Below are 25,655 nucleotides of genomic sequence, written 5' to 3'. Positions count from 1 at the left end.
CTGTTTTGCAAAGCACGAATAAAATTAAGGGAGCATTAAGGGAACCTGTTGAGAGCATGTGCGTTTAACAGTGCTGCTCTCTCTTTGTGCCCTCGCAGCAGTCGCTAAGCAGCCTGCCTGTCGCACAAGACGACGACAGCAGTGATGGCCCCCTCATCGTGGATGATGGCAGCCCCTCCAGTACGCCCGTGCCCCCACTCAACACCTCAGGTGAGAGCTCGACAACTGCGCTTAGCTGTCGACCTCGCTGAGATGGAGCACGCTTACCGTAGTTACTCGGTTCTAACGCACGCCTTTTTCCCCGGAAAGTTTCTTCTAAAACCGCATGCGCGTTAAAGACCTCCACAACATTGCTTAGCTGCCAACCTTACTGAAGCGGAGCATGCTTACCGTATTTACCCGGTTCTAACGCGCGCCTGTTTCCCCGCAAAATTTGTCCCGAAATCGCATGCGCGTTAGAATCGAGCACCAGCTGAAACAGCACTAGTGGTTGCTTATCACTGTCAGCACAGCAGGCAAACCATAATGGCACATCTGTGCAAGCAAAGCGTCAAAGATATCACGGTGGGCGTTGTGCATGCATCTTTGGTGGGTAGTGGGTGTTAGCTGCAAGGCACAAAGGTGAGGGCAGCCGGTGAGGGGCTTGTTATGCGCAATGATATTAAAAAGAAATGCTAGCAGATAGCAGGCGCCCCTTTTTAGATAGCAAGCCTGAGATTGCAAGCCCAGGCTTTACATCGCGCCAACCAAAGAGAAAGAGCAGCTGATGTATTACGTAGTACCATGCAGAGTGCCCCTTTTTACGATGGATTGGCACTCTGACAGCTTCTTGCTGAACACTTTTTTGTTTTAACCAGTTTTCGTGACGTGAGCTTGGAAACACGGTCCTCTTGGAGGGGCCATGCAGACAAAACGCAAGTTTAGTTCATTCGAAAGACTGCCTCACTAGAATCATATTGACACCACTTTTAGTTTAAACTTCGCTCAAATAAGCTGTATAATCAGGAAAAAAAGGGAATGTCTATGTGAACTTCTAGCTCATTTCCCACAACAGAACCTATGATGTCATATGTGACAGCTGTGCGATTGGCTGAGGCTGCCAAAGGCAAACACAAATTAAGCAGGGCTTATAAGCTTGTCGAAGGAGCTATTTGTGCTTAAATTTAGGGCACATTATTTTTATAGCAGTAAGAATGGGGGGATAAACAGTGGAAGTTACGAGAGTACACGTAAACATAGAAGTACAGATGCGCACTGCTGTTGGTACTGGGTGCACTATGCTTGTGTTACTGCAAAGCAGTCCACCGCTTTTACTTGTTTCACACGACACTGGCCGATTGGCTTAAGCGACGTTGTCTTACGTGACCCTGTTTGTCGCGCATAACCCATGCTTCACGAAACGATTACTTTCTACCGTAACGAAATCAAGCTAGAAGCAAATACGGTCAAAAATAAAGCAACGGCGGAAAACGGTCCGCAGCTCTGTATGGTAGCGCCATCTGGGAGGACTGACGGTACGCAAGGCTGCAGAGCTAATGATGCACTGGAAGTTCGTTTGAATACCCGCCCCTGTGACTCATCGCAGACGTCGTGAAAATACCCGATTTGGCGGGAAAATCAAAATTTTAACCAAAATATTTTCGCAGTGAATACGGCATCGTTTGCTGCCGGACAAGGGCGGGAGGGCACTATAAAACATAAAAGCTTTCGGATAAAACAAACTTGTATTTTGTCTGCATGGCCCCTTTAGTTGGTTTAACATAGAGTGGGTTGCCAACCTAGCACGGTAACTTTTTGCAGCCATGAGCGGCTTGACCTGTGGAGAGAACTCTTACAGTTTTTCTTTTTCCGGAAGCCAAAATCAGGTGCGCATTAGAATCCGGGGCATGCTAGAATTAAAGGCACGTTAGATCACGATAAATCACGTTTCGGCGCACGATAAAGATATCCAGGTGGTCAAAATTAATCCGGAGCCCTCCACTACGGCGCGCCTCGTCGCCTGCATTGCGTCGGCGCGTTAAACCCCACAGTCAATCAATCAACGTTAGATCAGAGTAAATATGATATGCTGGAACCGGTTGGAGCTTTCACGAACTAACCCCTTGGAAAATGCAGCAACTTGTATAGCTTCTTAGAAGCTGCGCTTAAAGCTGTGTGAGTGTCCCCTTGCAGTATCATACATTGCGAGGAAAGTTTGTAGGGCGTTTTGGGAGAAAAAAAAAAATGGGTGCATTGTCCGCAGTAGTTAAAATTGAGAGGCAGTACAGCTTGTTCAGCGCCTGCGTTCTTGTAACTCAAAAAAGGGAGGACATTGTGTGCTGGTCCGATTGGTGGAGCCAGTGCAGCTCCTCAAGCTAACCAGATGTAGCAAATGGACTTTATGCATGAAAATAGCCAATAGCCGGCAGTACTAGAGATTTAGTTTCAAGATTAATTTTTGAGCCAAGCCTATTCTTCAGACGTGTAGCTCCTTTGGCATCCTGCATTGAGATGCTGTAGCATTTTAAAGGTCAACCAACAGTTGTGAAGCGTTGTCACAGCTAGTGCTCCATCATGTATGTTTTTAATCATACCTCCCAAGTTTAGGAAATAGCTAACTGAAGAATAAAAAGTTAGAGAGCATTGCTCTTTGCAACAGTTGAGTAGAACACTGTTGGGCAAGTTGGTGCGTATTTCGTAAAACTTGGAGCGAAATTCAACAAGGACGACAGAAAGACGACAAATACAACAGTTTGTGCTTGTCGTCTTTCTGTCGTCCTTGTTGAATTGCGCTCTAAGTTTTGCCAAACAGTTAAGGTGTTAGGGACACAAGAGACGACGGTACAGTGAGTGCCCTCTAGTCCACGCAACCTCTCTCACCACCTATTACATCGCATTCATTGAGGCCTGCCTACCATGAGTGTTATCTCTGTAATAACACGCACTAATATCCACAACACGTTTGACTATTACTGCCACTTGTCACGCCCATGTGACCTCATACCGTTTCCTCACTATCCTTCTATCTTGCTTGCTCTCTTGCACCAGTGGAGAGTCCCGGTGCTCCATCCCCGGGAGGCAAGAAGGGGCGGGGAACGGGGCGGAGTCGGGGTCGGCCGCGGGGATCAACACGCCGGGGCGGAGCAGCACTCCGTGGTCGGGGATCGATGTTGGCAGCCGCGGAGCGGGCTGGAGCCCAAGCCGGAGCGCAAGCCGGTTTTGCGGCCTACGGCTACAGCGTACCCTGGAACGGCGCCTCTACAACGGGTGAGTGCATGGTCTTCTTTCTTTTTTTTTCCCAAGTGAAGTTTGCATTGGCTGGCATGCGCTGGCAGTGGGGGTGTAAGCCGAAACACCTTGCAGCAAAGCTAACTTTATCAACGTGCTCTAATGATGATGGTGATGATGATGATTATCTCTTTGAAGGGTTTGGCATGTACCCACTGGAGGGATTGGCCACGAATGAATTGTTGACTGTGCCTTTATTGGTGCTCATAGATTGAATTTGGGCGCCACTATATCAAGCCACAATGGGAGCCAATCAGCATCGTCGTTCCCATCACGCCACATCGCATGTGCGGTTGCGCACCCTCGTCGAGCAGTTCACCTTCTTGCACGGCGTGGGTAGGCCACGCTTGGTTCACTCCCCGGAAGAGCGGGCAGTCATTGAAGAACTTAAATGTTCCCAATAATCGCAGAGGAATGATCTACAATGACGTATACCAAACATTTGCATTCTGGTAAAGCTCAGCGAAATGAAAGGGCTTGGTTTTGGCCGATCGGTGGTTTCGCGTTTTCATTTCGGTCGTTGCCTTTTGATTTTGGCAGAAGTAATTTCGTTTTACGGTCATTGCATTTTGATTTTGAACGTTCTCGTTTTCACTGAGGTCAAGCTTCATGGGCACCCCTGTTTTTAAAGGGAAGAGGTTCGTTGTTTTTCCTAGTTTTTTTCTTTCCTACTTCTGCATGAACTCTGTTTATGATGTAAAAACAGATGCAGCCAGGGGCGGATCCAGGTTTTTTCTGAGGGGGGAGTCAGCTTCTACCAGTGATGATGATGATGATGATAAAAAAGAGGATGAGGATAGTAGTCTTTTTTATTCACTGAAACATTTCAAACCACAAATACAAGAAATAGAAAAAAAAATATTCAACTAGACTTTTTCTACGACCTGAGGGGTCATCTTCAAGGGGGTGCAAATTCCCAAATTGAGGGGGGGGGGGGGGGGGTCAGGACATCCGGACCCCCCCTCTGGATCCGCCAATGGATGCAGCTTTTTAAGTCAAAAGCCTTAGATCTCTACGTTTCATGAAACATCAATGGAACGTCTAACTAGGCTTTTGCCTTCACATTCTTAGAAGGTTCTAAACATTCCCTGTAATTTTGTTTGGCAGCCAGGAGGGTCACTTATGTCACACCTTCCATTGCAAACAGTTATGGACAATTCTCAAAGGCCTTTCTCAGGGGTTCTTCTCCTGTTTGACGCTGGTGTTGCAAATTCAGTTGTGCCCTGCCTTTTGTTTGGCGGGGGAACCGAACTGCTTTAACCGGAAAGACGTTTCAGGTGTTAACTAAACCTGGGTCGAACTGTTTGATAGGGGACTGCTTTGTGTGTTCTCTCTTTCACCCTTCCTTCTCAACTGAGAGGGACCAAAAACGGAAACTTGTTCGGTATATCTTGCCAAGCCCAAACAAAGGAGCATTTCTTGGAGCTTCCTACACTCGAATGGCTTGGTTGCGAACATAGTAGATAATCTATATCGAATGCTGTGGGAGCTGTGAAGTTCATTCTATAACACCAACCTATAACCCACCCTACGTTGCGTTCAAGCGAAAGATGGTGCCGAGGGAAGACAAGTTTCCGAATAATGTCGTCGTCCACTGTCAGGAAAGAGGGGTGGATGGAAAAAGCAGTGGTGCTTGACTAGATCAAGTCCATGTGGTGTCGGCGGCCCGAAGTATCGCTGGGGCTCCTGTCAGTACTTGTGCTGGACACTTCTCGGTGTCAGCCTGGCACGGTGCTTATTTCGTCCTTTTTTTTTTTTTTTTTCTTTTTCACGCATCTGCTGCTCTTGCAGTTTTTCAAAAGTGCCGTTTCTTGGCGTTTGGAAGAACGGATGTCATAGTGGCTGAAGCCAGGCCAACACCGCCAGTGCAACACAAGCAGAACGACCGAAATACAGACCTTCGTTTCCCTTTTTTTTTTTTTTTGTACTTTGTTCGCTGCCGATGCAAACGGTGGTTGCTGTGCAATGCTGTGCACAGCATTGTTAGATTTTTGGGATTTTTCGGAGGCTCACAGAAGATTCTTATTTGCTTCAAGCTGAATAGCAGTCATGGGCAAATCGAATGCAAACACAAAACATGAATCAGGACACACAAATAGCGCGATTTCTTTCCATGCAAGCCCAAATGACGAGTGGCTTAGTTACAAAAACAAAGTTGAGAAATTGTGGCTTTCCAAATATACCAATAGCGGGCCATTATTTTGACCTTAAGGAACAGTATTCTTTAAATTTGCACGTTTTGGTTCATATTTTCGTGTTTGCCATTTCATTTGTTCATGAGTGTACAGGTCCAAAATGTGCGTTATTCATGCCCATGAAGAAAGTATGAAACATCACCGGGGAACTCAAAACTGCTTGAAGGCTGCTTTTGTACACCAAATTAGTCATAGCCATTGTTAATTAATTACCACAGCAAACTGGTTCTTCAAATTTGCACAGTCATGACACGATTAAAGGGCTACCAAAGTGCTTTTAAAAGACAGCGATCAGAGGCGACATTTTTCAGTATTTCGCACTCAGTTCATATGTCACCAATTTTATTTTAAAAATTTTATTAAGCGAGGTAACAAGCAAATCAAATGGCCAGTAATACCAGCCATTGGTTATGAGGCCAACATTACTGATACATACTAGTTTGCACAATTTGCCACTTCCTGGGAAGCAAACCAAAATTGGGAGTTTACAAAATGACACAGGAGGTCGTTGGGTCCCTGCTGGAGTGCACCACTTAGATGCTCAAATGCATTAAGTGCAAAAATAGCCACTTTGCCTCATTCCCAGAAGTGGCATCATTCTTGCTCAAATGGCGGGAAATTTAAAAGTTCGTCATTATTTCTGTATTTCTTTTTTGTCGGAAATAAGGTCCCTTGCCAATGACTATAGGAGTCAGAATAAGTTACCAAAGACCGATTATTTCAATTAAAGTAAATAAAAGACATATATGCAATTCAGTAGCCCGTTCAGGCAGAATTCAAAATTATGCTATGTAGGCTAGAAATTCTTGCAAGCAAGTTCAAGAAATTTCTTAAACTGCAAGTTATACCTAAGTAATAAGAAGAAAAGGAAAGTGCGAATTAATACATCCAAGCACTTTGTTAAGTCTCTTTGGTTTTCTGACCAACTCAGGCGTACAGAACGAATTGTCACCGAATTCGGGACGAAGTTTACATAGTTGAAAGGAATTGCTGTTGCTCTTTTGAATGCAGCTTTATCTGATATCTGAATAGGTGACAGATCTCACTGTGGGCCGTGGAAAATGTATAATAATTTTTTACAGGTTGGAAGACATATCGTAAGTATTTTAGGGTATTTTGTTATATTTTGCTCTATTAAATGTTGTTGCTTTTTTTCTAACAAGATCACTTTTTAAATTGAAAGACAACGAGAAGTAAGTTATGACGGCCCACTGGCAAAAATGGTGGGCATTGCCTTCAGTACAACTGCAGTGGACTCCCGTTAAAGGGACCCTGCAACACTTACCATCGACTACTAGGAATGTATTGTAAGGTAAAGTCTAATGTCCCAGCAACCTCCTCCCGCAAGAATTATGAAAATCCGTTCACTATCACCGAAACTACGCGCGATGAGAAATCGCACATAATTGTTCCCTCTCAACTCGACTGCGGACAACGCGACGAAAGCTGCGCGCTCTCTCCCGGAGAGGGGGGCGGCTCAGGCGTAGAAGTGGTTGGTACACAGCGCCGACGACGGCGGATCATCACAGGAAACGCGAGAAATAAGCCGCGAAGCTTACCAGCGACAGCCAATAGGCAGCCACGGCCTCAATGACGACGCTTAGGCCATGCCAGGGGAGCATAATGAGGAGAACTGAAGGGAGCGCGGTTGGTTTTTCCGCGTCTTTCTCGGCAGTTTGCGCGCTCACCGCTTTACGTGCACGTGTAATATTTGGCTCAGGTATTCCTGGCAGTGTAATCTAAACGTCGTGCTGGTTTACTTGCACTGCTCAAAGAGTGTTGCGGGTCATTTTAAAGGGACACTGAAGTAAATTTGTCAAGCTCCCGCTTTTGCTTGGACTGCGTAGACTGGCTCAAATTAGCACACTTTTCATCGTTTATCCGGTTGACAAGTCTGTAAAAATTATTTTACAAAGTGCGAAAGAAGAAATAACTGACTGACTGACTGACTGACTGACTGACTGGCTGACTGACTGACTGACTGACTGACTGACTGACTGCAACGGCTTACTTGCACGAATGCAGGGTTCGCACAGACCCTTGAAATCCTTGAATATCCTTGAATTTGATAACATTAATTCAAGGGCCCTTGAAACTCCTTAAATATAAATGAGCTCCTTGTAATCCCTGAAAATTTAATGGGCTTTGTTTCAATAAAGCAAATGAACGACGTATTTCCGTAAGTCGCACTGATTTTAAAAACGTGTTTACTGAGGAATGACCGCGAAAACAAGTAGCTTTGACAGAAGAGCAATAGCAGCAAGTTTCGGTTTCGAAACCGGCAGCGCCTGCGTCGTCTGGCAACAAATGCGAGCCAGAAATCCAATCCAATCCAACGCAAGTTATATCAACGGTCGGTCTATGGTCCCTAGAATATAGGACCATAGTCGGTCGGTACTCTGTCCGTGCGTCGGTCTCGCGCGTCATTTCTCAGCGAAAGTTCGCGTTTGTGCTGTGTGCAATGCTTGCAACTTTACTTTGACAAGATGCCAGGCGGAAAGTGGAAGTTTCAGTCTGCGTGGCTGGAGCATATCGTCACTGGGTGAGGCCGGAGACAAGCGACCCTTATCGAGCGAAGTGCGCAGTATGTCAGAGGTCGGTCGACATTGCAACAATGGGGGAGTAGGCGTTGAAGAGCCATCAGAAAAGTGCCAAGCACCGATCCAAAGTTGCGGCGGGTGAGGGCTGCTCTTCCGTCACGAGTTTTTTGCAAGCGGCAAACGTCACAGAAACGACTTCTCAGCGGGAAAACACGGAAACATCCTCTCCAGCTGCGACCCTTGACGAAGACTGCTGAAGGCATGACTCCGTGATTGAAGCCGAAATTTTGTGGACGATGAAAGTTGTGTCTTCACACTACTCATACAGCTCCAGTGGATCAGTTTCCGAGCTGTTCCGAAAGATGTTTCCGGATAGCGATATCGCGAGAGGCGATATCGCGAGAAGTCGAACTGCTAAAGAAAAGGAGCTGGAGATAGCTTCCGTGGAAAAAGAAATCCATGCGAAAAGTGCGCTGCTTTCATAAGTCTTGTGAGCAAATAAAATTTTGCTAACACTCCTTGAATTTTGCCCATTTTCATCCTTGAAATCCTTGAAAAGTCCTTGAATTTTCAGTCAAATATTCTGTACGAACCCTGCGAATGCTTTGCTCTGTGGACAGCCAATGCACTCGCCATTTGTACAAGTGCGGCACGCACACACACAGCTGGCTGGCGCCGCATCTTTTCAAAGTGCTACGAGTTGTGCCACGCCTCCGCCAGATGGCGCCACGGGTCCTGTGACCGAGAGAAGACGCAGTGAAACATCTCCCTCGCGAGGGGCACGATCAAATGCAGAGCATTTCCGGGGGCGCACGACGTTAAGTAGTTTGCGTTACGTTAATGTTGTTGCACTTGTGGCAACTGCTGACGAGAGAGCGCTCGTCAGCAGTAATTTGAATGAGTCGACGATATAAGGCGCGTTCGTAGCGTCCCATTCTGTGTCGGCTTTGTGGCGCAGTGGGTAGAGCACCATGTACATTGCGTTCCGCCCGCAGGGTCGAGGGATCAAAACCGGGCGCCGGATAGTATTTTTTTTTTTTATATAGTAGGGACGACGACGGTGCGGACTACGGACGTCAACGCGGGTGACATCGTGAGTTACTGAAATGCTCTGCATTTAAAACTACCATGCGCGGTTTGCGGCGGCTGCACCAACTAAAGGCTGTGGCGATGGGAGGAGACGCACAGTGATTGGACGATGCCCAAGGTTAGCAACCAAACAAGTTTCAGTTTCGGTTCTGTAAAACAACGTGCTTGACATCCGACGGCATCGTTGGATGGGCATTCTCAATATCTCAGTAATCGTCGTACCGCGCTTCGGCCATGTTGTCGGCTGTAAAATGCATAAGATAAGCCTCCCAGGACGGCTTGGAATCGTAGCAATCACTAGCTGAGGCCTACGCAGTGGATGAACGCCCTCCGCGTCCCCGCAGACGCTCAAATGCCATGCGCTGTTCCCCCATATTTGGAGCTTGCCTCACTCATGCCTGTATCGTAAAAAGCGTGTTCGCACCAGGCCAAGGGTCTGTTGATTCTGGCCTGTGCCCACTGCACGCAAGCAGTCGGTGCTTATGGCAAAAGCACGCCTACGAGAACTCGCCAGCGCGCCAGTGTCAGCCTGCGCGTGTTCGGTGAACTAGTTCGTGGAGCAATGAACGTTGCGGCCCAAAAAAAAGGTGATCTCAGTATAGAAAACATCGGCGGAAAACGAAAAAGTTAACTTACAAAAAAAAAGAATGTACCCGCGGGGATTCACACTCGTGACTTGCAAAACACTTGCAATGACATACATAGCGCTCCAGACCACTTGGCCACGGGCGAGCACTGCCGACCTTGGAAATAGGTATATAATGTATTAGCAGTTTACACTTTTATTTTGTTTTAGCATTTCAAGCAGCTTGGGTGACTATTTGTTGTATTGCGCTCGTGCAGTAAGCGTCCCCCAAGTTTCCACTATATGTCACGTCTAGCAATTGCATTTCTTAGACGGAAAAGCGTTCGCAGATGCATAGTCGTGCTGCTGACCGCTGTGCTTGTTCGGCCAGCGCAAAAAAGTGCTTCCCGCACCCTAGTTTTATGCTGTACGGTAAAAGTATCAGTTGATTTTATTTCCTTAGTACCTATATTGACTCCGCTGACTCTTCTCCCACCTTCAAGAGTCCTTATATTTTCCTACTGGCGTACCAGTCAGCGAAGCGTCGCATGTGCGCTTGTGCAGCGCTTGTGTGAAGCGACCTTGACTTGGAGCTAGATACAGTGTACAAACTAACGAAGTAAAGAAAGGCACATACTTTCATTCACAAACGTGTCCTGGCTTCGTTTCAACTGAGCGAACGAATTGCGACGACCCGTCGGTGGCCGGCGGACGAAACGCTGGGCCGACTGACTCTGTCTGAAGGCCGGCGAGCCGTGCAGTAGCGCAGCCAATTGCTAGATCATCTCCTCCCGACGTCACACAAAAACGCCACAGAAAATGGGCGAGGGTGCAGAGAGGAGGACAGCATTTTCTAATTGATTTTTCTACTAAATAAATTTGCGTAAACGCGCTCAGAGTGGTCGAAACAGGGCCTAGGGACTCCGGACTACAATTTGCGCTCGTAATCCCGCAATGTTTACAAATCACTTCAGTGTTCCTTTAAGACGAACACTATGGTTAAGACAAACAACATTCTTGCTCTCTTCAGCACGATTCAGCACGTGTTCAGCACAATTGGTCCAGAAAATTTAAGTGCACTTATTAATCGTCATAACACCCATGTCTTCTTTTTTTTCTTTTTAGTGCCGTTGGGAAGGAATGTACACCCAGTAGTTAGATGGATATTGTATTTCTTTCTTTGAGTTTTATGCTAAACAAAACGACAACCTTAAAGGGGCCGTGCAGACAAAACACAAGTTTGGTTCATTCAAAAGCTTGCCTCGTTAGAATCATACTAACACCACTTTTAACGCACACTTCGCTCAAATAAGCTACGTAATTAGGAAAAAAGGGAATGGCCATGCGACTCACTAGGTCAATCACGGGCAGTTGTGCGGTTGGCTGAGGCTGACAAAAGAAAACGCAAGTTAGGCAGGGCTTATAAGCTTGCAAAAACAAGTTATTTTCATTTAAATGTAATGCATATTCATTTAATTGCAGTAAGAATGGTGGGGTGGGTAAACAATAGAAGTTATAAAAGTTCGCGTAAACATTTGTAATTTTCATTGTTAGAAATACCAGAAGTGAATACCAGAAGTACCAGTACGCACTGATACTTCTATGTTTACGTGAACTTAGAAGTACCAATGCGTACTGCTGTTGGTACTGTGCGCACTATGCTTGTTATGGCTGCACAGCAGTCTGGCACTTTGGGGTTGGTCTCACTCGACACAAGCCGATTGGTGTAAGCAACATTGTCTTACGTGAGCCTGTTTATTGAGCATACCCCATGTTTCACGAAACGATTACTTTCTACTGAACAAAAACTAGCCAGGTGCAAATACAGTCGGAAACTAAGCAAAGGCACACAGCGGTCTCATGCAGTATGGTGGTGCCAACTAGGACTTATAGCAAAAAATGTGTTCTGGAGTCCGCTGCAGAATAAACAGTGCACCAACGTTTGCTTGAAAGCCTGTCCTTGTTACGACATCGCAGCCGTCACAAAACACACGATTTGGTGGGAGAATCAAAATTCGAACATAAATTAATTTCTCAGTGAATAAAGCATCGTTTGCTGCCGGACAAGCGCTGAGGGCACTGTAAAACACCAAATCTTTCGAATAAAACAGACGTATTTTGTCTGCATGGCCTCTTTGAATTTCATGGCATTCGTTAAGAGGCATTTACAAATGGAAGAGAAGCATTTTGAACAAAAGTTTTCCCCTTGGCGCCACTTTCGAACGTTTTCGTTATTTTACCGTCTGTACGTTAAAAAACGACCTTCGTGGCCGCAATTGAATGAAGTTATCAAGGCCAGTTTCCTTCAAACTAAACGAAGTTGTATTTTTTCTTCATGGCCTCTTCCAACTAATTCGTACTAAGCAGCGCTGGTTTCACGGATAATACGCTGCAAGGCTCGAAGGGTTCCGCAACTCTTCGGAGTCGTTATTCTTTCAAAAGGACCCGGATTAATAAGCCAAGCCGTCATAAACACCAAACAGCGGGCTGTGTTCTGTATGCCGCGTGACCGCAAATTTAACACGGAAGACCGAGCTAACAAGTCCCCCCCCCCCCCCCCCCCTTTTTCTTATCACTCTCTCATGGAGGTATCGCGTCCAAGGCCGTCCCTTTTTCTTTAAGGACGCATCGTTGTCACCTGGCTCGTAATCTCGCTGCCTAATAGGGCGACGACAGGAGACGGACGTATTAAAAAAAAAAAAAAAAAACACTCGAGACGTCTTCAAGACACCAGTGCATGTGGGCTAACAGTGAACTGCGTATCTGCGGTAATTGCTTAATTGGCGCGGCGTGCGCACGAGTAGCCGCGGCAGTAGTCCATTCTCGCCTTTTAAGTCGCCTCGATACAATCGTGCCAGTGTGTCCAAAAAAATAAAAAACGCGAGTTGAATCGCACTTTTTCCGCGGCACGCGTTGTTTTTGTACGCATACCTGCGAATGCGGGAAGTCTGCGCGATACGCTGTGACGTCATCGTCATGCGCACGGCACCTCGTAAGCGGGCACTTTTTTTTTTTTTTTACGAAACTGCAATTTTACGACGCGTGAAAGCCTTCCGTGCGCTGGCGCATGGCAGTTTTTGAGGAAGAAACTCTTCCCATCTTGGAAGCTTTGTGATTCCGAAAACAACGCTCGATTTTCTTCCTCTGGCGCTAATCCGTTTGGCGGCGCGGTTTCCGCGAGTCCGTCTTGGCCTTCATGATTTGCAACCACGTCGTTTGCCCAGGGGCTGGATTCGCGCTACCTTTAATTTGCCAGTCCAGAATAGTACTGCGCAGTCCGGGGCCAGTGCAGTGCCGCTCTCGCAATTAAAATTCTATGTGCGAAAAATGAAGGTAAAGATGGTTTAAAACGCGAATTGCACCGTGAGTCGTGAGTGAAAGTCCAAAAATACAACCGTGTAAGATTGACCCGCCGCGGCGACTCAGTGGCTGAGGCGTTGTGCTGCTGAGCACGAGGTCGCGGGTTCGATTCCCGGCCGCGGTGACCGCTTCTCTGATGGAGGCGAAGATCAAAAACGCCCGTGTCTACGAGATTTCGGCGCACGTTAAGGATCCCCGGGTGGTCAAAATTAATCAGGAGCCCTCCACTACGGCACGCCTCATCGCCTGCGTTGCGTCGGCGCGTTAAACCCTACAATCAATCAATCAATCAATCAAATCATAACGCGAAGGACGCAGGTTCGAATCCTTCCACGGGAAGCGTTTTGCTCATACAGTGCGTTTTTCGCGACGAACAACGCCGTCAATGAGGCATAAAATTAGAAAGCTTCGCTTTGAAAAAAAAAAATGTCATCCCGCCCTGCTAAAGTGGATGTCCAGCGAAGCAGTTGTAAACCAATAAAACTGCTGACGGGAGAGGGTATGAAATGTTTCTCGTCGTCTCGGCGGGCTTGTCGCTCGCGCTCGGCTTCTCTGGCGGCAAGTACTGTGTCCGGCCTAGCCTGACTCATGTGCTCGGCGTCTTGGGCAAGAACTCTACTATTTTAGTGACACTAGTCCTGTCCTTAAAACGTAATCTGCAAACATAATCTTTACCGGGCACACATAGTGGGGGGGGGGGGGGGGGGGGGGGGGGGGGGGGGAACCATTGTCCACAGGCGCCTTATCATCCATAATGCGGTTTCAATGCTTGTATTGTGGTTTCCTCAAACGACATCTGAGCTGCATGATGCATGCCTTATAAGCCTGACGTGTGTGCTCGGCGCCTTAGGCAAGAACTGCTGGTTCCCGCCTGGTTTTGTTGTTGTTTACGACGCGAAATTTTCCGACCAACTAGAGGCTAACAGCTGCACTTGAGTAGTCCTGTGCAGTTTAGAATGAAAAATCTAACAGCTTCTGTATCTAGGTTGTGCCCGTTTCGAAGTCGTCTGCTTCAAGCCGTAAACGCGAGTCCTGTTGCGGAGCCTCCGACGTATGCGCGGCTGAAACTTGCGCCCCTCTGCTGGTTTTACGTCACATCCGTGTCCGCTGCCTTCAGCCAATCAGGGCCAGCCACAGGCTCGTAGTGACATGTGCAATGACACTTGAAGGGCTAAAACCAGCGTTTCTCATAACGAACTTCCTGTATTGTGCAAAGAGGTTATCGTGTCGTTCGGAAGTTCTGTCTGTGCGTTACTGTTAAAGGGGCACTGACACAAAAATTTTGCATCTTGTTTTTTTTTTTTTTGTTGCGATAAGTAGCTAGTGACCTAATTATAACCTGTAGAAACCTCATTTGCTTCAGCGTGCGACGGTTGTTTATTTAGAGGCATTTTCAATGCAGCCAGTCGCAGTTTCGGTTTCAGCCAGTGCCGCGAAACGATGGATTTTGTGGATTTTGTGTGAACAAAGCTGACCACGTTACCGTCGGAGGGATATCACAGAGCAGAGCCGCCGTAGCACTGTCGAATCCTCATCGGCGGCAGTTTCTGCGAATGCCCCCACGTACTGATCTCGTGAGGCTGTGACGCAGGCGCTGGGAGTGTAAATGCTACCGCGGCTAAAGAACGACGCGCGGCGCTCGAGACGGTGGTTGCACTTTCATCCAGCGGCCGTGGTGGTTGGCAAGACGCGCGCTGGGAGCAGACGGCCGGTCTCCTACAGGTCCGCCTACAGAATATGTTCGGCTTAGCACTGCGGCGGATATTCGATTACCGCTCTCGTAAGCGGTGCAGATGACAATTTTTAATGCAACCCGCCATCGCATCATTAACTCCTTTCCCATGTAAGCCACCATGGTCGGGACTTGGGGACAATTTCGTGCAGCTTTAACGCTATCACTCGAGCTGCCTGCGCCGGCCTGGGCCACTTCGCGGCCGTGGCCGCCGCCTGCACAGCGACCGTGCGGCTAGCTCAGTGGGATTTTCGTGCCTCCGGCGCGTTTTCGCATCCAATGTGAAACCGCTGTAGAACTTTGGTCGCGGCCAGCTGCCCGATTAGCTGACGAAATCACGGCGCCTCCGCTGCCTCCGCCGCCAACGATCGGGTCGTTCGTTCTCGAGAGCAGAAGCTCCGCCCTCCGGCCCTCCGATTGGAGCGGCGAGCCGGGCGAGCCGGCGAAAAACGCCGGCAGTGCGGAAGCGGCAAACGCAAACTCGTGACGTGTTGGATGTTGTTTATTTACACAATATCCTCGGGATGTCGATTGCGCGTGGTCCTCTGCTGGCTGCTCGGTTGCGTTTCGCACACTTTAAAATTGATTTTAAATATGTTCTAGGCTGTATTCGCCGCTGATATTTTGCAGATGATGTATATGTGTTCCCACCAATCTATCTCCGAAGTTATCTCGCCTTCAAAATTTTGTGTCAGTGCCCCTCTGTTACAAACATACAAATTAACGTAAGGTGTTGATTCACGGAGCGGCGCGGTATGCAGGGTCTTAGAACGGTTTCCGTCTTACAGCAGCCGTATCACGCAACGGTGTGCAGTCCATGTCTCTTCACGTCGTCCTTCGCATCGTCATGCTTTGCAAAGATATCCGCCGTCGTAGTGCTTGTTCTGAATGTCATTTTCGGCTGGGACGAACTCGACGTACTTTTAAAAAACCCTCGTGATAGGAATCTAAAGAAGCATGATGAATTAACAGCGAGGTCGTACTCATTTAGGGTTTATGGTTCCGTGAGTTCATTTTTGTTTTTATTTTGTAACTTTGCGAACAATCTGGTGCGTTTTTGTTCGTGCACCCATTCGCGGTCCCTAGTAGGAACTCTGGAGACTGCCGTCGAGACGGGAAGTTGCTTTCTCGGTGGGGTGAGGCCTGCTGGAAAAAGAACGAGAATAAATACAAGGTTTAAAAAAGAGGCCCTTTTTTTTTCTTCCTCTTCATCGGAGCCCGGCCGTGAGAAAACCGGAAACGCAAAGTCGGACCCGGGCGTCGTCTCTGCGGCCTTTTCCGGATCTTCTTTTCCCTTTTTGGGCGCGTGCGGCGGCAGATGTCGTCTGCTAACTTGCCGTGCGCGCGCTGCGCCACTGTGCGGCGGCGGCGGTGAAAGCAGACGACAGTTTCCGTGCTTGATTGCAGACGATTCGTCGCGTGGTTCCGCTGCTTCTTCACCGAGCCGAGATATCGTGTCTTGCCACCGACAACGAAATAAAATAACTTTGAAGCGGAATAAGGAGCGGAGTTTATGAGAACGAGGCGTACTGAGACGGATGCGGTTGAATGGACGAGCTGTTGAAAAAGCGCTGCTGGCATGCTGTGGTTTTGCCTGGCTTCTTAAAGCGGATTTCCGTCTTTCCACATTTTTCTTTTTTTGTCAAGATTTGAGCGTGAGCGTTGTTTTAAGCTTATGCGCGTATCCTGCGCGAGTATGACTGGTTGGTGGTAGAGCCCAGAGTATTTAGTGGCTCTAGTTGGCAGGTTACTTTAGCGGCGACGTGTTGCAGCGCTGCTTCAAAATCGTCCGCGTTTCCGGTAGCAGACGATTTCCTCCGTGATTTAGAGCAGACAAGTCAGCATAAAGTACCCGTAGGTACGCTGGTGTATATTAATATATTTTTTAGGCAGTTTTCTCCAAAAACGTAAGGTGTTGGTTATCATCAGTGGCCGAACTGGCTTTCCAAAGCCGAAGCTCTTAGTCTATTTTGTCATTCTCGACTGCTTAGAACCGCTCAAAGATAAGCTCCGTATATCTTTCATCTTCTTCTTCTTCTTCTTCTTCTTATTATTATTATTATTATTATTATTATTATTATTATTATTATTCAGAGTCTCAATTGCCAGAGTATAGTTTCGCACTTCCCAGAAGTTGCTAAAAACTATTCTGGGATATATGCATATAGAAAAGACCACAGAGGCGAACTTGTCCTTCTCTCACGTGTTCGGGCAAAAACCGTTGCGAAAGCTTTTTTGTTGTTTTTATCTACCGCTTGCACATCACCGTGACTTCGCTTGCATCGACCACTTCGTGTTTAGGTAGGGAAGTTGTCGAGGGGCGGAGCTGCACTTCCACCGTCTCGTGGCGGCGCGCGGAGGTCACGAGTTCGTAATGGCTTTGTAAGCTCCCTCGGGGCAAGGGCGGATTAACTCTTGCTCATTAAACGGTTGCGCCTTCGGGGATTAACGGAAACGGATTAACGGGGGTGAGAAGCTTTATGTGAATGCAGCAGGCACCCACGAGGAGTATCGTCTTGAGAAACCAGCTGCTGGCGACGCGTTGAATGAATTCACGCTGGCCGCTTTTTCGCTGGTGAAACGTGAAAGGTTTCTCACCGCATTCAAGACTGAGCGGTCTTTCTACTTTGGTCTCATAATCTGTCAAATCTGCTAGCTTCTTTTTTCTTCATCACCCCAATGGAGTATGAATCATTGTTTTACGGACGCCTGAGCAGTGTGTCAGGGGTGCGACGCTTGATGAATAACTCTTGTTGTGAGCTCGTTTTTCGAGAATACCCTTCCCCCCCCCCCGCAATTTTTTTTTTGTTTCGTCGCTTCTTTGTAGCAGTCTGACGACCTTGGTGGGATGGACGAAGCTTAATTACCGTATAAACCGGATTATAGGTCGAGTGGGAATATAGGTCGACCCCCTACCCTGAGGTGGGAAAAGTTGACAAAAAAAATAATTCGGCACAGAAGCGCACTCACAATGTCTATATTTATTTTCGACGCCCGTCTGTCACTGCCACTCACTATGCCTGCCGAAGTCACTCGTCCGAGCTCTCAGAGTCGTCCAAGGATGACTGCTTCGCAGTCATCTTCCATACCATCAGGCGCGTTGCTGATGAAGCACTTCCTGAACGCTCGTGTAACCATGTCGTCGGGCAGCGACTGCCAAGAGGAGGACACCCAGCTTGACACGGTCGCAACCGGCCCGTATAGGTCTTTTTGTTGTCGCCGGCTATCCACTCATTGTACAGTTTGCGGAGCCGGTCCGCGCATGGCCTCCGGAGCGATCGTGAGCGAAGTTCCCGGACGAAGTCCGCCACGTTGTTCTCCAACTCGGGGTGGACCGCTTGACGTCCACGGAACGATCAGTTTCGGGGGTTGCACGCGCACAGCTTGGCTTTTTGGCTCCGCCAGTACCGCACACTTTTCTCCGAAACGCCTAACTGGCGTTGAGCCGCCATATTCCCATTCTGCTCGGTGACTCAATCACCGTCAGCTTAAACGCCGCGGTGAACTGGCGTCAACTGCCGCCACTCATCTCGGAACAGAGACGTACAGAAATGTATGCACGCACGCACAATAAACGAGTAAAAGACGAAAAACTAGAGGAAAGCGAAATCAAATAAAAGCCTGATAGTGCGAGATCGCAGTCCGACACGAATGGCAATGGCGACGGACTGCGCTTGCACATTGTTGCCAGACAACGATTTACATTCTGCCAATGACCGCTATATAAGACGAGGGGTGACTTTTGTGCGGATTTTTTTGGAAAAAAACTCGACCTATATTCCGGTTTATACGGTAAGTCGCTGGGAAGTTGCAGTGTTCAGCGGGTGGCATTAATGTAAAGCGGTGGTGGGGTTGTGGGAAATGACGAGGTGTTAAGGGGATGTTGAAGAACAACAGCGACGAAGACTTTAGATAGTTCCGGAAAAAATAACGCGTAAAGTAGGCGTGCTGGGAAATTCTCGACGACAGCGCCCCCATGTGTTGTGGTCTTGGTGGGTTTATAAAACCGGACGGGCAATGCGGGTGGTGCGCTTGCACGACTCGTGACTTCACTGTTTGCAGGCTTCTTTTCAAAGTGCCAGTGTAAAAGGTGGCACAGATGGCAGCAGGGAATGAATGAATTTATTTATACGGGTGATGGGGACGTCTCACGCGTGGCGGAAGGGGACGAGGAATGAACCCCGTAGACGGATGGGGTTTGAGCGATACGCACGAACCACTGAAGGCAGGTCTTTAGGGAAGTGTAGTTTTCCAAGATGGCTAACGGGTCCAATTGGCGATGTTTTTATGTCCGCCCTCGCACACGGACGATTTCACTTCACCCGTGGAAGGTTCACATCTTTTGCGGAAGACCAGAGGGAGGGGTTACTTTGACACGTGGTTTTGATGTCACTTGATCTAAAATTCGTATGTGCGGACATGCTGCAGTCCCGTACGAGGCGGTCAACGTTGGAGTTAATGTTGCAGCGATAGTGGGTGCAGCAAGGGCGAGTGTGTAGAGCCGTCTGGTGCACCTGTCGAGCTGATGTCTGGCGTGATGGCGTCACCACTCCGTGCTTTGCGGAGAAGCACCTATATACAGTATATATACCCATGAGACCTGCTGTGTGCAAGTTATTTAACTAAAACAGCAATAAACGAAATGAATGCCAGATTTCCGTCAACCTCGCGTTCGATCCTGCAGTGTTGGTGGCCGCTTTTCATACGGAAGCGGTAAGCAAAAGCACGTGCGGTCGAGATTTCGGAGTATACCTAAAAGGTCCCCAGTGGTCAAAATCAGTTCGGAGCCCTGCACTACTGCGCGCCTCTTTGCTCGGGTGGAGCTTCCGCATTTTAAACCCCATAATTTGAATTTCCGTCAACCTCGCAAACAGACTCGACCTAGGGCATGGTTCATAAAGCACACACTACGGATGAGGGTGAACTTATTGTTTTATCAGAAGTTGTGTTAAGCATTCTTCAGCACTTTTTTCATTTATCCGTCAGCTCTTTATTCATGCATTATCATTGTTTTATCAGAAGTTGTATTAAGCATTCTTCAGCATTTGCTTCATTTTTCCGTCAGCTCTTTATTCATGCATTATCGACACGCGCGTTTGGTTTCACGGGAAAACGCTGCACGCGCATTCTTTAGTCTACTAAGCACGGAGTTAGTGCTAGTGTTTGGCATACATCTGTCTGTTCCGCGCGTGCGTCATATACCGGGAAGCAGGCGTTGCGGAGAGTATCCCAGTCGCGCTAACAATGGCGCATATCGTCTGCGACGACGTTGTTCTTCTTTTTTAGTGTTACGCGGGATGGGCTAATTCTTACCTGGCGGAAACGTTCTTCGAGGGGCACGAAAACGTCGGGGTGGTCGTGCTGCCCTCCGCGTCAGCGCTTTCGGCGGTGTGCTGGGTTTCTCGCGGCAGTGGCGCAACATGTAGCTGGCGGACGTGCCGCGCCAGTTGCGCCAAGGGACAGTTCTTACGCCCCATTTCTCCAGAATTCCGCACGTGTGTAAGACGAGCGTGACATTTCTCACGTTTCTCGCCCTCATTGCTTCCCTTTTACCCAACTAGTGTAGAAAGCCCTGTAATAACTCAGTAATGAAGTTCCATGCATTCATTCATTTATTCATTAAATTCACTAGCACCCACCGTGCACATTGTCCGCAGCCAACAGTCGTTCCCTGTCGCATGTGGTGGCTTTTGCACCCTTGTCGGCTGTTGTCTAACTTCCCCGCTCATTGGATCGCCGCGTGCAGGCGCGGTGATCTGCAGGCCCTAAGTTCGTGGACCTGCGTGCCGCCTGTCGCTTCTTAGGTTTATGCGGCTGGGAATCCGAAACTAACTCTCGCTTATAACCAGCTCGTGTGCCTTGCCATTGAAGCAGGTGGGAATGAAACAGCACCCTACGTAGGTGTAGTGGTAGCAGCCTGCATATGTGGGGTACGGACCCAGTCAAACCGACCTTGCGAAGCCTTTTTGGCCATGCTCCCAATCCCGCGGAGATTGATGTTGAGTGAAATAATATTTGGTATTAATTGCGGGCTTCGGTCGGTGCCGGTACGCTACTAGGGATGTTTGTCATGGCGGTTGGCGTCCGTTGACGCTACGGTGGCGGGTACCGGAACCTGGCTGCAAATGCGTGCACGGGCACGGCGCGCGGGGCCTCTCCCGCTTCTGGAAAGAATGCGCGCAAGCGCACTCTCCCGCGCTGTGCCCGCGCGCGCATGCGCACTCGGGCCCCGGTACCCGCCACCGTAGCGTTAGCGGACGCCACCTGCCGTGCCGTACATCAGAGTTTTAGCACAGTGGCTAGCATACGCTAACGCTACGGCGGCGGGTTACCGGTACCGTACTAACCCTACTGCGCATGCGCGCGCGGGGAGGGCGATGAGGTCGCCCCTCAACGGAAATAGAGGAACTCTGTGCGGAACGAATGCGTGGGCTCGGCGAGGCATAGGCGGCCGTCCCGGCGGAACGAACGAGCACCTGCCCATCGGGTCCCGGCACCCGCTGCCGTAGCGTTAGCGTCCGCTAGCCGCTGTGCTAAAACTCCCTATTATTCGGGGCCGGCGCAGCGCTCGGTTATAACGCGATAGCGGTGAGGAGAGCGTAGAGCGTAAGTCACCGGGCGCCAGGCATGAATCATGACTGGTCGATAGGGTCATCACGAACGTGAGGCATGTGGAGGCGCGAAAAGTTTCCATCCGTCGCGAAGTTCATTCAGTGACACTGTGATCCTGATGTCGTTGTTCGTACGGGAGATCACGTGGTACAGTGGGTGTGGTGCCGCCTCCCACATATTCTTCGGTGCCATCATCTTGTACGAGTGCATTTACATTTCCTCCTGCTTGGCTGTTGCATTCCGTTTTTAAACCGTTTTTAAAAGCGAACTTTGGGCGTCTTCTGAATTCTTGTTTGTTTCTGGATTGGCAGTCCCGTAAGTGGTGGGTCTTTGCGGCATCGATAAGTGTGTATGCTATGTGCTAGGCAGATTTTCTTTTTTCGCCGACTCTGGCCGTACTAGCAACGTGGACATCCTAGGCTCTCACTTGCCCTGTCGCATTTGAATGGTGAGGATTTAACCATAACTGAGACATGTTTCCTAGCGCAAAACAAGACACGAACTAAAGAAGAATGCATGTGGCACTGATTCGATAAATCATATGTGACATTGCTTGTGAAGCCTAAATGCTGAAAATTGTATGGCACTGGCAAGACACCATTGCAGTGCGGAAAGGATTTCTAGGGACCAGTCTTGGCACTCCAGGGTTATCTTATTACGTGATGTAGGCCCTACAGCAGTGTTGGCTGTCAGTGCGCATTGTAAACATAACTAGCATGTAAACATACTGAGATGGATTGGCCGTGGCTTTAAAAATAACTAGTGAACGGAATAATTTTGAGTTAGGCTCAGCCAATCAATGACTTGAATTGATATTGTCACACGTCACTGGAATTCAGAGAACCCTCCCCACGGAATTTTTTTTAATGTGAATATTTTATCCAGATCTTCGTTGTTGTAGAACTTGTCGTAGCACCGAAATTCGCCCCGTTTTCGAGGAACGGCATCTATGTTGGTGGACCTGACTATATTTACTTCCTGTGTGCAGGTGGAGTAGCAGCAGTGCCCGCGACACGGGGTGGAGCAGCAGGAAACCCGTTCCGCGGAGCCCTCCAACAGCAGAGCGGGGTTGCTCCGAGGCACAGCTCTCCCAGGCCAAGCCCCGGCCAAGGGCCGCCTTCGACATCCACCACTGCTGGATCTCAGCCAACAATGTTGCACCAACAACAACACTCCCAGCGATAACAGTGACACTTCTGCCGCGGGAGGAACTGACTGCAGTGATGTGCGCCATCCTGCGGTGGCGCTGGTTTCCACGTCGACGCTGCGTTTGGATGCCATCTACTCGACTCGCTGTCGCTTATTTCAAACCTCGGAGCAGGAGTCGTGTTGCCTAGTGACCGCAACACCGTGCATCACCTACGCATCGTCCAGTGATGTCGCGTCAGTTGTCGTGCATCGTGAGGGAACGTCGTGCGTCGCCCCTGAACGGGCCGCAGACAGTCGTGACGTCGTCAAAGTGTGCACAAGACATTCAGGCAACGTGGAATTGCACTTAGAGCTTACGCCCAACAACTACCTATCGGTGCCATAAATTGTCAAAGCCTCGCCTTGATGATCCCCTGTATCCTCTGCCTTGGCGCTAGGCTCGTTCTTTTGGTTTTAGGTAGCCTGAGATAGCGGGAACGTCTCAAGGATCAACTCACTGTGCCCAGCCCTTTGACCGGCCAACACATCTCTTTTGCGCTTCTATCTCGTCTCAAAGTGTTGTTAACGTCGTTAGCTGGCCTGGGCTGTGTATGTGATCTTGATAAAGATGTGGTGTCTTGAGTTCGCCTAGTCTAACAGCCCTGTCTGGGGGAGTGTTCGCTATTCAGCATGTTCGAACTGTTCGTTGGCCGTCTGTGTGCCGTACACCTGCCGGACACCCTCGAGCAGCAGCGTGTGTACATAGTGTGTGAAGCCATATGAAGTTGTGCTTGTCCATATTTGGGATTTGAGTCAGTTGACTCGTCACAGACTGTTGGCGTCAATAATCGTGTCCAGAATGATTAGGTTATCGTGACAGCTGCGTTCTCAATTCTACACAATGCTGAAATTGAACGTTGTCACTATTATCGAATTGTGCTGTTAAGCCGCAGTGCTGGTGAAAATGCTTGCACGCAAGACTTGACCAGTTGGCGATATCACCTAGCCAAGGCACTTTATACTGCACAAATAAAAGACAGCTGCTGTCGTAAAACAGGAAGCCATACACATGATTCACGAGCGGCAAAATTCATAAAGCACTGCATGAATGCAGGAATGCAGCATGCCCGTTTCGCATGTGCAGTACCTACAACCGGCTTCCGTGATCTGAATCACAGTCATTTATCCGTTGTGAGTGGCATAGTGCTGCGCACTTCTTCATAAGCGGCTGCACGTTCCGCGTGTTAAGTGTCGGTCGAAGACGGAAGCTTGCACGTCATTAATTTGAAAAGTCACGTTAAAAACCCCCGCCCGCGTTTTTCCTTGTTGGATGGGGCACGTGAGGTGATAAGTGTTGCATTTCTTTCCTCCCGCTCTTTTTTGTTGTGATTTTTGAGGTCGGAAGCTTGCGCTGGAAAATTGACCCGACTTTGTGTGGCATTACGGAAGTCGTTTTTGTGTTGCGAACATTGTCTGTGAGTGTGTACGTGACGATTCTGCTTCGAAAGCATCAGGGTGCTGTGTTGTTTTTTATGTTTGAACTTTAAAAAAGAAGTATGAGTGAGGTCGTTATGTTTTGCCGTTAACCGCGCACATGGACGGGATTTTTCTGCCGTGAAAGTGCTTTCACTGAGCACGAATAAAAATAGCATCGCAAGAGCCACCTAATTGAATTGAAGTTGACGTGTCCTATGTGTGTGGCTCTGTATGAGGTTGACACTAATCTTCCCTTGCTATCTAAATCTAAAAGTAAAAACAATCAAGGGAATTGGCCACAAGTAATGCATGCAAGTATTAATTTCAACCCGCTACTGGGCTATATGACATCATATTCAGAGCTGTTGGGTAGCTGTTCCGACAGCACCCTCCTTTTGGCAGCATTTTTTTTTGTCGGGATAACACAGCGGCTGACGGTACATTGAATATGGGGTTAGATTTTTAAAAAAACCTTCCCGATCGTGTAATTTGAATTGAGACCTTAAGTGAAAAGAAAAAGGATAACGTGGATTGAAAACTTGCCATCTAAATATATTGTAAATAATAAAGCTTGAATTTCTCGCAAACCTTTCTGTACGACTTATATATATGCTTCCATGGAGGCAACGTCCCACATGAGAAAACGCTCCAGGACGTTATTACTTCTAATGGCCTGTGGGACACATTATCGGGAATGGTAAACTTAAATTGCATCGTTGCTCTGCATTGCAAGAGGAGTATTTTACTGCAGCCAGATGGAGGAGCTTGTCTTCTGGCTGGGAAGTCTGGATAGTGTGAATGTGTAGGGAGATTATGTAAACCGAGGAAATCTGAATATTGAGAATACAAAGGCCCAGGTTGACATTCCCACCTCCTGCTTCACAGCTCCCCATTGAGAAAGCTGAAATGGAATGAATTACTATTCAGGGCCCTGCCACTCTATGAAGAAAAATGGCCAGTGAAGCTGAGCGCAGTCCAAAGGAGTGGACAAAAGAAAACATATTTATAATTTGCGATTCATCATACTTCCTAGCTATAAAAACTGGATGAAACTTGAGAGGACCTGAGTTTTGTTCTAGCAGTCAAACGTGGAGCTATATGTTTCCGTCCGCATGCATTGTAGGCACCTGCTGCCTGTGTAACACACCAACCCAAACCACCAGACCACGGAGGACTGCAGTCAAGTCGCATCGGGCCGTGGGATGTCCACATTTAAATCTCCCGCCAGCGCAACAGGCTTGTCATCGGAGAGCACATGAAGCCTGGTTGTGAGTGCATGCACCCCCCCGGCAACCCGTGATGTGCGCGTGCTTGAATGTTGATATACTAGCATAATAGAGCGACCTCCGAAAATTAAGCTTCCGGCTTCAGTCGAGGTGACGTCAGGGCCTTTACTAAGCTCTTCTTTCCTCCATGACAAAGCCGAAGTTAATGAACATGCCTGCGATGATGATGATGATTGCAAGTGGTATCCCCTTTGTAGTGGGGTGATGACATGTCACCTTACCAAAAAAGACTAATATACCTATGTTTTATACTTTTGGTTTAATACTAGCGCTGCTCTTAGGGCAGGCACAAAAACTTATTAGGCACCAAATACTCATTTTTCTCCCTGTTACGGGTGGTAGCTGTCCTAGGCAATATTCCCCTCTGCTTTTCGTCCACCAGCATTCTAATCTTTTCGTCGCCTC

General features: G+C 48.4%; 1 protein-coding gene across 1 annotated transcript in view; it reads left to right on the top strand.

The window, feature by feature from the left end:
* Ino80 (chromatin-remodeling ATPase INO80) overlaps positions 1-24,559 on the top strand; it is an 83,459-nt gene extending 58,900 nt beyond the window's left edge. Inside the window, exons 32-34 of the mRNA XM_077674456.1 lie at positions 99-210; positions 3,028-3,246; positions 22,349-24,559. Of these exons, the coding sequence (XP_077530582.1) occupies positions 99-210; positions 3,028-3,246; positions 22,349-22,545 (528 nt within the window). The 3' untranslated portion in view covers positions 22,546-24,559. The remainder of the gene's footprint in view (positions 1-98; positions 211-3,027; positions 3,247-22,348) is intronic.
* The last annotated feature ends 1,096 nt before the right edge of the window (positions 24,560-25,655 follow it).

The sequence above is a fragment of the Haemaphysalis longicornis genome, unplaced genomic scaffold, assembly GCF_048455015.1.
Source record: "Haemaphysalis longicornis isolate Haplotype H1 unplaced genomic scaffold, Haemaphysalis longicornis Haplotype H1 scaffold_6, whole genome shotgun sequence".
In the NCBI taxonomy this organism is placed as follows: Eukaryota; Metazoa; Arthropoda; class Arachnida; order Ixodida; family Ixodidae; genus Haemaphysalis; species Haemaphysalis longicornis.
Note: the sequence above shows the minus strand (reverse complement) of the source record. Positions and strands in the feature narration are given on the sequence as shown.